Genomic DNA, 13241 nt, shown 5'->3' with positions numbered 1-13241 from the left:
GTTGTGGTAACTTAGCTAGTTACTGTAACATCATATGTCCCAATGCAATATGAGTCTATAAACTAATAAATGAAGCTCTGCATGTTACCACACTTATGCTACTACCCACTATATGAAGGTAGTAATATAGTCTAGCGATATATGTATGTTATTCTTCATTGTGGCTAGTGTACGCGTGAGTCTTGTATTCATAGTTAACAATTCATTTCTTACGTCGTACGCGTGAGTCTTGTATTCACATTTAACAATTCATTTCCTCTAAAGTGACATGGATACCTAGAGAGCATGGGTGTGGACGTGAGTTCGATGGGCTGCGTCGCCGAGTGCTTAGACTGAGGGCTCATCTCCGTACGTTCAGATGTGATACTAAGCATGACGTGTACGATCGGTGTTCCGTTTATAATAATCTAGAATGGGCATGCATCCGAGTAACAGTAAACGGTGATCCAGAAAGCCTATCATCATCGCCACAGTACACATCGTTCGTACCTACTGGTCTCCTTCTCAACCAAAGAAAACGAATTTCACTCCAGACACTGAAACTTCTGTTGTTCTTGTGGTGGTTCTAGGTAAACAAACTCTCTTACACTCTGGTCACACCAAATTGCCATCGCGAGCATAACTGACTCTTTTATTAACCGATCACTGGGGCAAGGCACGGCAACCCGGCGTTCTACAACTTGGACGGCTTGGGGAAGATGTCCGGCGTGAACTTCTGCGCGGCGCTGATGCTCCCCTTGATCTTCAGCTTGCCCCTGCACAGCACAGCAAATCGAGCATGATATAGCCAGGATCCTTTGGGGGAAAAAGCTCTGAATCATCAGCGGTGAGGTTCTTGATTCTTCTATTCGCAGTTATTTACCTTATAAACGCCATCTGCGGGTTCAGCTTGCCGCTGGCGATGGCGAGGAAGTCGTCGTCGGTGAAGGTGAAGGCCGCGTCCGGCGTCCCCTCGTACTTCCCTGCACGCCGAGACCACAGCAGAGGAAGAATTTCTTCAGGAAACACGGCCCAAGAAACCGAAATTCAGAACCCGCGCGGGACGAATCGAGCGGCGGGGGGACCTGGGACCTGTGGAGACGGCGCCCTTCTTGAGGTCCACGACGAAGATCTCCTCGTCCACGCCCATCTTCTGTTATCAGATCGAACCCCCGAGGCCGAGGGCACCAAGCTTTAGGCGGATTCCATGGGGGAAACAGAGGGATAGGAGGATATCATACATACCTTGGGCGAGATGTTGAGCTGGTAGACGAAGCCGACCTTGTTGGCGATCTCCTTGCCGGCGTCGGTGGCGAGGTGGGCGCTCATCTGCTCCAGGAGCCTGGCCGCCTTGAGCTTGCTCGCCTCCATCGCGGCGCGCGGGACTACGGATTTGGGGACTGGGGGAGGGGGCAGGCTGGAGATGGGGTTGGGATCTTGGGACTGTAGGAGATGATGATGCTCCTCGCCCTCTATAATGGCTCCAACCACCGGGGAGGGGAGGGGAGACGTGCAGGTACGGGAGTCGCCTCGGCTGGGGCTAGGGTGGCTCTGTTGCGGTGGTTAGGCGTTGGCGCCCATAACTTGCATTTGCTCGCAAGATTACAAGATTGGATTGCAACAATCGGGACGGACACTTCACGCAACTGTCAAAAATCACAGTTTGAGAGTTGCAGGATACCGTGGCCGTCGGAGCGGCTGGACGGCAACACGCCGTACACAGAAATAAAGTCGGGGGTCGAAGATCTGGAGCTAAATGAGTTTCTAGCTAGTTCATCGGCTATTTAATTGGCTTTATCGCAAAAAAAGAAAAAGTTATTTGATTGGCTTTCCAGAAGACGTGCTTGTAAGGGAATCTCCAACGCTGGCCCTTAAAACGGACACGATATATGTTCGCGGATGCGGATGGATGGATCCACGAACAGTGATACGGCAGCCAACCATCCAACCATGCCCAGATACATTTTAAACTAGATTTGAACAAATTGTACGAATTACATGCAAATTGGATGATTTTCATTTAAATCAGAACCCATTCATTAGAGCATCTCCAGCCGTTGGCCCCCCAAGAGGCATAAAATTCGCCACATGGGGCGAGCCGGCGGTATAATCGGCTCTGGGGGTGGTTGGGCATCCAGCCGTCTCCCAGGCGCCGATATCGGCCCATTTTTTATGCAAATGTGCCCGCTTTTCGGCCCACTTTCTGTGAAAAATGGCCCGATATCGGCGCGAGTCGGCCCATATTCGACACAGTTCGGCGTGAATTGTCAACATAATATTATTTTTTATCACATAGTTCATCATAGAAAATCAATGTTCAACAAAAAACTCATATTTCATCACACATCGAGCTAGGCGTCGCCCTTGAGCCTCCATAGGTGCTCCACCAGATCCTGCTGCAGTTGTTGATGCATCTGTGGGTCTCGGATCTCCTGACGCATATTGAGGTAGGTAGTCCAGGTTGCCGGTAGCTGGTGATCAATTTGGACAAGAGGACCCTGCGTCTAGTATGGTTGAGTGTCAAACACTGGCTCTTCCTGCTCGCTCTCAATGATCATATTGTGCAAGATGACACAACAAGTCATGATCTCCCACATTTGATCTTTCGACCAGGTCTGAGCGGGATACCGAACAACAGCAAATCGAGATTGGAGCACACCAAATGCTCCCTCGACATCCTTCCTGCAAGCCTCATGAACCTTGGCAAAGTGGAACTTCTTGCCTCCTGGCATAGCGTTTGAGATAGTCTTCACAAATGTAGACCATCTCAGAAAGATGCCATCAACTAGGCAATACCCCTTGTTGTAGTGCCGCCCATTGACATCAAAGTTCACCGGAGGAGAATGACCTTCAACAAGCTTGGCAAAGAGAGGGGAGCACTGCAGCACGTTGATGTCATTGTGAGTTCCTGGCATACCAAAGAAGGAGTGCCAAATTCAGAGGTCCTGTGTGGCGACCGCCTCAAGTACCACACTGCAACCACCTTTGGCGCCTTTGTATATCCACTGCCAAGCAAATGAGTAGTTCTTCCATTTCCAATGCATGCAGTCGATGCTTCCAAGCATCCCAGGAAATCCTCTTGCTGCATTCTGTGCTAGGATCCGAGCAGTGTCTTCCGAATTGGGTGTTCGCAAGTATTGCGGTCCAAACACTGCCACCACTGCCCTGCAGAACTTGTAGAAACACTCAATGGTCGTGGACTCGGCCATGCGCCCATAGTCATCGAGTTAATCACCGGAAGCTCCGTATGCAAGCATCCTCATTGCTATCGTGCACTTCTGGATTGAGGTGAATCCAAATTTGCCGGTGCAATCCTTCTTGCACTTGAAGTAGATGTCGAACTCCCGGATGGAATTCACAATCCTGAGGAAAAGCTTTCGGCTCATCCGATAACGGCGCCGAAATACTTTGTCGCCATGCAGTGGAGCGTCGGCGAAGTAGTCAGAGTAGAGCATGCAGTAGCCTTCCAGATGATGTCGGTTCTTTGCTTTCATCCACCCCGGCGCCGAGCCACCTCGCCGCCGCTTTTCATTGCTCGCGAGCAGGCCGGCGAGGGCGGCGAGGACCATGAGATGTTCCTCTTCCTGGACGTCGGCGTCGGCTTCCTCCTCGAGCAGCGCAGCGAGCGCCTCCTCGTCGTCCGAGTCCATTGCCGAGCAGGCAAATCGCTGAACATCTTGCGGGTGTGGTGGGCGCACAACCACCGGTAAACCGCCCTGCGCGGCCAGTTCGCCAGAAAAACCGCCCGGGCGGTGGTGGAGAGGCTGCCGCGGTGAAACCTCATCTCTTTTCCGGCGGGGAATAGCCTATCTAGCGGTGGTGGGCGGTGGGCGGCGCCGGGATCAGCAGGTGGCGGCCGGGCGCGTGGGGTGGTGGGAGGCGAATCTGGATGATTGGCTTGACTTTTCGCCTGACAATGTGGTCCAGGCGTGTTTTTCCCTTGCGCCAGAGCCCCCGAGCGCCCCCCAGTGCGCCGGGTTCGGCCTGTGATCGCCGGGCCCAAAAACAGGCCGAGCCGGCTGATTTCGGCGTCTTGGGAGCACGACTGGGGTTTTTTTCGGCGCCGGCGCGTAAAAAGTCGCCTGGGGGCTATTGGGGGCGCGGCTGGAGATGCTCTTACATCTTCGACATGTTTCGTTAAACAAAAGTGATCGGACCTAAACCTAGTCTAAATATACGGCGGCGCCAATCCTCCAAGTCCTTATTGTTCCCTTTTGTGCACGCGGAGATGAGACCCGCAAAGTGAAGGTGCGGTTGTTGGGGAACGTAGTAATTTAAAAAAAATCTTACGCACACGCAAGATCATGGTGGTGCATAGCAACGAGAGGGGAGAGTATGTCTACGTACCCTCGTAGACCGAAAGCGGAAGCGTTTATCAACGCGGTTGATGTAGTCGTACACCTTCACGATCCGTCCCGATCAAGTACCGAACGTACGGCACCTTCGCGTTCAGCACACGTTCAGCTCGATGGCGTCCTCACCTTCTTGATCCAGCAAGAGGGGCAAAGTAGTAGATGAGTTCCGACAGCACGACGGCGTGATGACGGTGTTGGTGAAGAACAATCTCCGTAGGGCTTCGCCTAAGCACTACGAAAACTATTACGGAGGATAAACTAGAGGGACGGGGTTGCCGGCACACGGCTTGGTGTTTTTTGATGTGTCTTGGGTGCTAGCCCTACCCCTCTATTTATATGTTGAGCCTTGGGGTCGAAACTTGGAGTAAAAGTCTCCACAAAGTCGGTTTCATCCGAAAGGTAAGAATCCTTCTCGGACTCCAGGGCCAGATGCCAGGGTTCCCGGCGTCTGGACCCAGACGCCAGGGACCCTAGCGTCTGGCCTCTGGACTCCACAAAACTTCTTTTTGCGCTTTTCCAAAAACCTTGTGGGCTTTCCCCTTTGGCCCAAATAAAGTGTTCTCGTACCTAAACATTTTGGGAGACATCTGGAACCCCTTCTAGTGAATTCCGAAATCCTTCCGGAGACCAAACATTATTATCCCATATATCAATCTTTATCTCCAAACCATTCCGGAGTTCCTCATCATGTCTGTGATCTCATTCCGGACTCCGAGCAACATCCGGTCACCAACATACATAACTCATACTAGTATGTATGCACGCACAATGCGCGTCTTAACATTGTGGGTTGACTTGGGCCGAAGAAAACACTACATGGTAAGCTTTGAGAAATCCTATAAAAAATGATTCCAGACAAATGAAAGTTGTGCGCGTACAGAAGCAGGAACCAAATGCCTATAATTTAAATAAGAAAGCTTCTCATGTTCATATACTCAATAACTATCACATGCAAAGAATGTGTAGTATACATAAATTTGGGTACCTATTGCTATGTTTTAATGTAACATTTGCTACAGCTTTTGATCCAAAAGTGCACACCAGATCAGGGACGTCATATATGTGGGTGGTGCACTGTTTTTCTTGCTACAGCTTTCCACCCAAAACAGCACTGGTTCAATCTGTTTACTTCTATATATTTCTTCGTCTTACTTTTACCACTTGTCAGACTAAGTAGCACTGGAGCAACCTACCTATCAACCACATGTACCGTTGCCCGAGTCTACTTTGTTGAAATAATTTGTGCTGCTCCAGGGGGGCTGGGAGGAGTGTGGAATCTGGTCTCTGGAAACTCAGTTAGCTCCAACCCGTCGCAGACATGCAGTGGGTTGGTTCTAGAACGACCCAGATAGTTTTGACTCTATGCTACTTCATGGCTGCCTCTCGAACGATCGACATTCAGCGCTATTGTAGCTGCGAATCCAAGCACTTTTGACCGTCGGATGGTCCCTAATGAACGGCTGGATATGCATTTCAATGCCTGAATTCAAACTGATACACTATATAGTAGTATAGATAATACTATATGGTCAACGAACGTTAAGCGTGCGGACCCTACGGGTTCAAGAACTATGCAGACATGACCCGAGACACCTCTCTGGTCAATAACCAATAGCGGAACCTGGATGCCCATATTGGCTCCTACATATTCTACGAAGATCTTTATCAGTCGAACCGCATAACAACATACGCTGTTCCCTTTGTCATCAGTATGTTATTTGCCTGAGATTCGATCGTCGGTATCTCAATACCTAGTTCAATCTCGTTACCGGCAAGTCTCTTTAATCGTTCCGTAATGCATCATCCCGTAACTAACTCATTAGTCACATTTCTTGCAAGGCTTATAGTGATGTGCATTACCGAGAGGGCCCAGAGATACCTCTCGGACAATCGGAGTGACAAATCCTAATCTCGATCTATGCCAACTCAACAAGTACCATTGGAAACACCTGTAGAGCACCTTTACAATCACCCAGTTACGTTGTGACGTTTGGTAGCACACAAAATGTTCCTCCGGTAATCGGGAGTTGCATAATCTCATAGTCATAGGAACATGTATAAGTCATGAAGAAAGCAATAGCAGTAAACTAAAACGGTCAAGTGCTAAGCTAACGGAATGGGTCAAGTCAATCACATCATTCTCCTAATGATGTGAACCGTTTATCAAATGACAACTCATGTCTATGGTTAGGAAACATAACCATCTTTGATCAACGAGCTAATCAAGTAGAGGCATACTAATGACACTCTATTTGTCTATGTATTCACACATGTATTATGTTTCTGGTTAATACAATTCTAGCATGAATAATAAACATTTATCATGAAATAAGGAAATAAATAATAACTTTATTATTGCCTCTAGGGCATATTTCCTTCAGTCTCCCACTTGCACTAGAGTCAATAATCTAGTTCACATCATCATGTGATTTAACATCAATAGTTCACATCTCCATGTGACTAACACCCAAAGGGTTTACTAGAGTCGATAATCTAGTTCACATCGCTATGTGATTAACACCCAAAGAGTGATCATGTTTTGCTTGTGAGAAATTTAGTCAACGGGTCTGCCATATTCAGAGCCATATGTATTTTACAAATTTTCTATGTCTACAATGCTTTGCACGAAGCTACTCTAGCTAATTTCTCATACTTTCAATATGTATCTAGATCGAGACTTAGAGTCATTTAGATTGGTGTGAAAAGCTTGCATCGATGTAACTCTTTACGACAAACTCTTTTATCACCTCCATAACCGAGAAATATTTTCTTAGTCCTCTAAGGATAATTTTGACCGCTGTCCAGTGATCTACTCCTAGATCACTATTGTACTCCCTTGCCAGAAAGATGGTAAGGTATACAATAGGACTGGTAAACAGCATAGCATAATTTATAGAACCTATGACTGAGGCATAGAGAATGACTTTTCATTCTCTTTCTATTTTCTGTCGTGGTCGGGTTTTGAGTCTTTACTCAACTTCACACCTTGCAACACAGGCAAGAACTCCTTCTTTAAGTGTTCCATTTTGAACTATTTCAAAAATCTTGTCAAGGTATGTACTCATTGAAAAAACTTATCAAGCGTCTTGATCTATCTCTATAGATCTTGATGCTCAATGTGTAAGCAGCTTCATCGAGGTCTTTCTTTAAAAAACTTTTTTCAAACACTCTTTTATGCTTTCTAGAAAATTCTACATTATTTTCGATCAACAATATGTCATTCACATATACTTATCAGAAATGTTGTAGTGCTCCCACTCATTTTCTTGTAAATACAGGCTTCACCGCAAGGCCGGGTCATGCGGAAGTGATAAGCTTCGGTTATCATTGCACCCTTTGTTAAGAAGATGGGCCGTAACTATGAATCTTCTTTGCTTAACACAAAGAAGATTTATAGTCATGGTCTATCTCCTTCACAAACGGAATATTGACGTTTCCACGGCATTTTTTTGTATCACAATGTGTCGTAAAATTTTGATGAACAAAATAAAAATCTCTATCGGTTGAGAAGCTTGTCGCCATCAGTTCAGGAACATGCTTCGGGTGGCTACATGTGGGACCGCTGTGACCAGGAGCGGGGTGCCCGGTCGCATCTGGGCGCCCTCATATCGTCCCTACATTCGATACCAATATGAGAGGTGCCGGCCAATCCAGACGTAGGAGACTAAATGAGGGGTCCGGTTAGGTCAATCTTTTGCGACTGGGCATTGACGAGACGGACGTTTAGGAAGGAAATACGTGTCTGGCTGTAAATGCTCTGATGAACGGCGTTGGAGATGGTCTGAGGGTTGGAACGCCTCGCTCGATGGCTTGCTTAGTACAAAGGGGATTCAGGGGATCTGACCATGAAAGGAGCTAACTCACACTTCAGAACCGATGTTGCCTCAAAATCGTGCTCGCCGGGCAACCAATGGGCGACACGCCGACACCGATCACTTGGCAAAAGGGTACACCAAACACTTGGCAAAGTTGATGTGCAACCCCGATACCAAGCTGTGAACACTGAGCAACTTCTCCCTATCCCGATGCTGAGCTCCCGATTGAACTGCATAATCCAGCAACAGTACACTGTAGCACATGATTGAAGAACCGATAGGAACAGCTACATATAATCTGCTTCTTATTTTATACTTCCTCCGATCCTTTTTACTCTGCATATTAGAATTCTTTGAAGTCAAACTTCACAAAGTTTGACCGTATTTATATAAAAAATATCAACATCTGTCATGCTAAAGTTATACAATATGAAACTTTAAGTCATGACACATCTATTGATATTGATTTCAAATTGTAAATGTTGGTATTTTTTTTTATAAAGTTGGTCAAACTTTACGATGCTTGACTTCAGTCAAATCTTATATGCGAACTAAAAAAGACTGGAGGAAGTATATCACCAATTCAATCATCCCCTGTAACGTAACCGGAAGAACTTTGGGCTCCGACAACAAACCAAAAACGTGGTACAAGCGTGCGCCATGGAAGCATGGCGGCATTGCCTACTTTACATCAGCCGCAGCCCATCTCTACGTGCGCGACGAGCCGACGACAGAGGCGATCGAGATCAGGAGAAGGAGGTCAGCCGGTGGCGCTCGTAGCCGGCCGGCCTACTCCTCGTCCTCCTCCCTCTCCCTGGGCACGGCCCCGAACCGCTCCACCAGGAGGTCGGCGACGACGGGCACCAGGTCCTCGCACGGCACCGCCTTCTTGTACACCCCCGTGAGGTGCGAGTCGCTGCCGACGCGGCCGCCGACGAAGATGTCCGCCGCCTCGACGATCTTGCCGCTGCTGTTCTTGGTGAGGCAGCCCATGAAGCCGATGTCGGCCACCTGCACCTGCGCGCAGCTGTTGGGGCACCCCGTCCAGTGCATGCGCACCGCCCTGGGCACGGACACGCGCGCCTCCACGTCGCGCGTCACCTGCAGCGCCCGCGCCTTGGTCTCGATGATGGCCTGCCCGCAGAACTGGTTGCCGGTGCACGCCACCAGCCCCTTCATCAGCAGCGACGGGTGCGCCGAGAACTTCTCCAGCAGCGGCTCGGCGAGCAGCGCCTCCACCTTGTCGTTCCTGACGTTGGGGAGCACGATGTTCTGCTCCACGGTGAGGCGGAGCTCGCCGGAGCCGTACTCGTCGGCGAGGCGGGCCAGCTCGAACATGTCGGCGGCCTGCAGCCGGCCGACGGGCACGTGCAGGCCGACGAAGGAGAGCCCCTCCTGCTTCTGCGGGTGCACGCCGAGGTAGTCACGCCTCTCCCACTTCTTGTCGATCAGGTCCTCGGCCGCCGCGCGCTCCAGCACGCCGTTCGGCATCCTCTTCTCGATCTCCGACCGGAACGCCTCCATCCCCTGCATCGCGTCGCCGAAACACCAGAAGTTCAGAACCACATACATATACGCATCAACCAAGATCTATGCCGTTTCGTTTCGAGGGTGTGGGAGGAGCTTACGAGCTCGTCGATGAGCCACATCATGCGCGTCTTCTGGCGGTTGCCCCTGGTGCCGAGGTCGCGGAAGGCCTCGAGGACGGCCTTGCAGACCGGGATGATGTCGTCGCCGGGCACCCAGGCGTCGAGCGGCAGGGCCTCGCCCCACCTCTTGGGGCTGATGAACCCGCCCACCAGCAGGTTGAACCCGAACTTGCCGTCCTTCTCGGCCGGCATGTACGCCAGGTCGTTGATATGCGGGTGCTCGTACAGGTCGTGGGTGCCGATCACGCACACGTTCCACTTCCTAGGACTGCTCACACACAAGATAACACGGCAGCAACGGCATGTCAGTCATTGGCAATCCTCGACCGTGGTCACCACCAATGCAATGCAGTGCAAGATGAACATGACGTACAGGTTGGTGATGGCGAGGTTGCCCTCGGAGTTGTTGGTGATGTAGGAGGAGAGGAGGTTGGTGTAGGGGCGCGTGTCGACGATCTCGAGGGGGTCGATGCCGGCGAGCGGGCTGCCGACGGGGTTGCGCACGTTGTCCATGCCGCTCTGCAGGCTGGTGAGGCCGACGGAGCGGAGCCCCTCCAGGATCTCCGGCACGTCCGGCAGCGTCACGCCGCGGATCTGCCAGTTCTGCCGGGTCGTCACGTCGGCGCACCCCTCCTTGCCGTACTTCTCGATCACGCCGGCCAGGTACCGCGTCTGCTCGCTCGTCGTCACGCCGTTGGGCAGCTTCAGCCGCATCATGAACCGCCCATCTGCATGCGCACACACACACGCTTCAGTTCGTCAGCATTTTTCACAGTGGGCCCCAGTAAGAAAAATGTGTCGCTCTTTTTGCAGGAATGGACCAAAAAAGAGCAGATTTGGAACCACTGGTTTGGGATAAACCCCAAAAGGAATATTTTGCAAAAAAAAAAGACACCATGTGTGTCTGATAAAAAGCCATTATATTCTTGCAGAATGTGCTCGGTCTACTCTGTTGTTGCAATTGGCAGCAAGGAACAAATTTCACCATGCGCTGGCAGGGCAAATCCGTGCGTACGTGTCATGCATAACCAATAGGAAGTCGACTAGTACCACATACCGAGTGGTTGAATAAAGCTAATATGACCCCAGACTAGTCCAAGATACTTTGGCCCCTTGGCCCTTCAGGTGTATCTTATTACACGCCGACTAAAAAAGTTGCATCAGTGTTAGTCTAAGATACTAATGACTGCGACGGTTGGATCACAGAATAGTCTGCCGGCGAGAGGCTACTCGCAAGTTGCAAATGGAGTAGGAATATGAATACCAATTTGGCAGTAAAACTTGTAGTCTAATACGGTTCGATATGCATGCAGAAACAAAATGTCAATTCTCCCCACTGATTCTGCCAGGATCATGTAGAGGTTAGGAGGAACATGGGCACATGGAGATGGAGTGATTATTGAATGAACGCGCAGTACGTTCATTCCCCATGAGCAAGCTAGCTTAGAGGTGCATGCGCGATTGAAAACTCACAAAAACTTGGGAGCATGCTCCAATCATGGAGCTCGAACGTGCATCGATCAAGAGTAGAAAGGCTGAAGCACAGATGCATTATTGATCAAGTGAACGATGGATTTTGCGATGGTGCGGGGCAGAGGGAGGGGCATACACTGCTGCTTGCGGCGGTGGAAGAGGCCGAGCCACTTGAGCCGCACGTCGACGTCCTCCTTGGTGAGCTTGTCGGCGTCGATCTGCTCCATGGGCAGCTTGGCGAGCTCCTTGATGCCGCCCTCCGTGAAGAGCGCCATGGGCTCCTTGCCCAGCTTCACCTTCTCCTGCGGGTTCAGGCTGGTGCGGTACTTCTCCTTGAGCACCCAGTAGCCGCCCTCCCGCTGCTCCACGCGAGGCTCCAGCCGCTCCGCCGGGACGGCCGAGGCCGACGGCGAGGCGGCCGACGACGACGGCGCGGAGACGGCCGCGCACTGGAAGGGGCGGGCGCGGCTGGGCCGGTGCCGGGACGATGACCTCGCCGCGTGGGCCGAGGGCGGGAGGAAGCTCTGCAGGGAGGCCGAGGAAGACATGGCCGCTGCTTGTGGTGGTGGGGGTGGTGGTGCTGCGCTGTGGCGGTGATGGTGGTGGTGGTGGTGGCGGCCATGGGTGTGGTGCGTGTGGTTGTATAGCGTGGGGAGGGAGGGGGCATGCGGTGGCGTTTCTGGCCCTTGGAGAGCTCAAGAGGGCAGATGCTGCGCGGCATGGCCGTCACCGGGGCCAAATTTACCGATGTGCCCGCGCGCGCCCCGGCGGGTGCCGTTCGCCCGTTTACGTTTGCCAAGAGAGGTTTATCCCCCAAGGCGTAAAATGGGAAGTTTATCAGAAACAAATGGGAAGTTCCTGGTTAACAGTTGGAAACTAGGGCTCAGGCAGCAGTTTTGAGATTTCTATACACCACGGCTAAGTCGCGCTGAATTTATTCTACATTTTGCTGCGACAAAAAAGTTAGTTCATTAACCAAGCCAAGATAGATTCAAACTAGTTAAACGAATAAGATTATTATCATAATCACTAAATAATGTTTTCGCTAAAGCAGGACTTGAACATAGCTGACATTGTAACCTTAAGCACCTACAATTGTAATTTCGGACAGCTCGCTTCAATTGGTTTTCAAGTTGGCTATTTTTTTCTGAAGACTAAAAAAAGAACGTTTCTACAAACAAAAATGAGGGATGCGGTTGAATAAATTATCAAAAAGATAACCAATATTTCATGCAGTGATAAACTCATCTATATTATAAATTGATAGTGGTTTGCTAAATCCTCTTAAACGCCACCATTTGGATGGTTTGGTTTTTTTTCGGGGAGGAGGGTGCCTGTTTCTTCTGTATTGGATGGTGCACCCAACCATTTTGTCGCAAAGTATACGTAGTCATACTCCCTCTGTTTTTTTTTTACTTTGCATATAAAATTTGGTCAAAGTCAAACTACACAAAGTTTGATCAAATCTATATAAAAAAAATGAACATCTACAATACTAGAACTATATAGTATGAAAATACGTTTCATGGTGTATCTGATAATATTGATTTCATATTGTGAATATTTATATTTTTTAATATAAAGTTAGTCAAACTCTACAAAGCTTGACTTTGACCAAATCTTATATGCGGACTAAAAAGAAACGGAGAGAGTACAAACTAACAAGATAAAAAAATGGCGTAGCCAAATTCCATGGAGATTACATGCGACAATTCAGGTCTCACATTCCGTAGTATTAGACAGCCATTCAAGTTAGTTAAATATAGCGTGAGCTATTGCCTCCAAATGGTTGCACATGTCGAGTATCCATGAAGATAATCTACAACAAACTTGAAAATCGTTTGTTTGTCACAAATATGATCATTAGGACAATTTCTACATAGTGCAAGATAAAGTACACGCCCCACATGGATTTGAGCTCTAAGTTGTCTATCAGTCCCGTGAGATAGTTCCCAAACTTATTCGAACAC

General features: G+C 49.5%; 2 protein-coding genes across 3 annotated transcripts; both read right to left on the bottom strand.

Annotated features, from left to right (window-relative positions):
• Positions 1-429: 429 nt before the first annotated feature.
• LOC123128587 (sterol carrier protein 2) lies at positions 430-1548 on the bottom strand. 2 transcript variants are annotated; one of them, XM_044548627.1, is made up of 4 exons: positions 1225-1548; positions 1065-1132; positions 863-962; positions 430-755 (listed from the first exon to the last, which is right to left on the bottom strand). In XM_044548627.1, the coding sequence occupies exons 1-4, from the start codon at positions 1348-1350 to the stop codon at positions 525-527; spliced, it is 525 nt and encodes a 174-aa protein (XP_044404562.1). In that variant the 5' UTR covers positions 1351-1548; the 3' UTR covers positions 430-524. The 2 variants fall into 2 exon arrangements, with proteins under 2 accessions (XP_044404562.1, XP_044404563.1); XM_044548628.1 differs by having other exon boundaries at positions 1072-1132; positions 1225-1533.
• A 7174-nt stretch (positions 1549-8722) lies between these two features.
• On the bottom strand, positions 8723-11899 carry LOC100240699 (ferredoxin-nitrite reductase). The gene is made up of 4 exons (XM_044548626.1): positions 11408-11899; positions 10172-10526; positions 9778-10066; positions 8723-9676 (listed from the first exon to the last, which is right to left on the bottom strand). The coding sequence occupies exons 1-4, from the start codon at positions 11817-11819 to the stop codon at positions 8939-8941; spliced, it is 1794 nt and encodes a 597-aa protein (XP_044404561.1). The 5' UTR covers positions 11820-11899; the 3' UTR covers positions 8723-8938.
• Between the last annotated feature and the right edge of the window lie 1342 nt (positions 11900-13241).

The sequence above is a fragment of the Triticum aestivum genome, chromosome 6A (genome assembly GCF_018294505.1).
Source record: "Triticum aestivum cultivar Chinese Spring chromosome 6A, IWGSC CS RefSeq v2.1, whole genome shotgun sequence".
Taxonomy (NCBI): Eukaryota; Viridiplantae; Streptophyta; class Magnoliopsida; order Poales; family Poaceae; genus Triticum; species Triticum aestivum.
The sequence above is the reverse complement of the archived record's forward strand: the minus strand, read 5'-3'. Positions and strand labels throughout refer to the sequence as shown.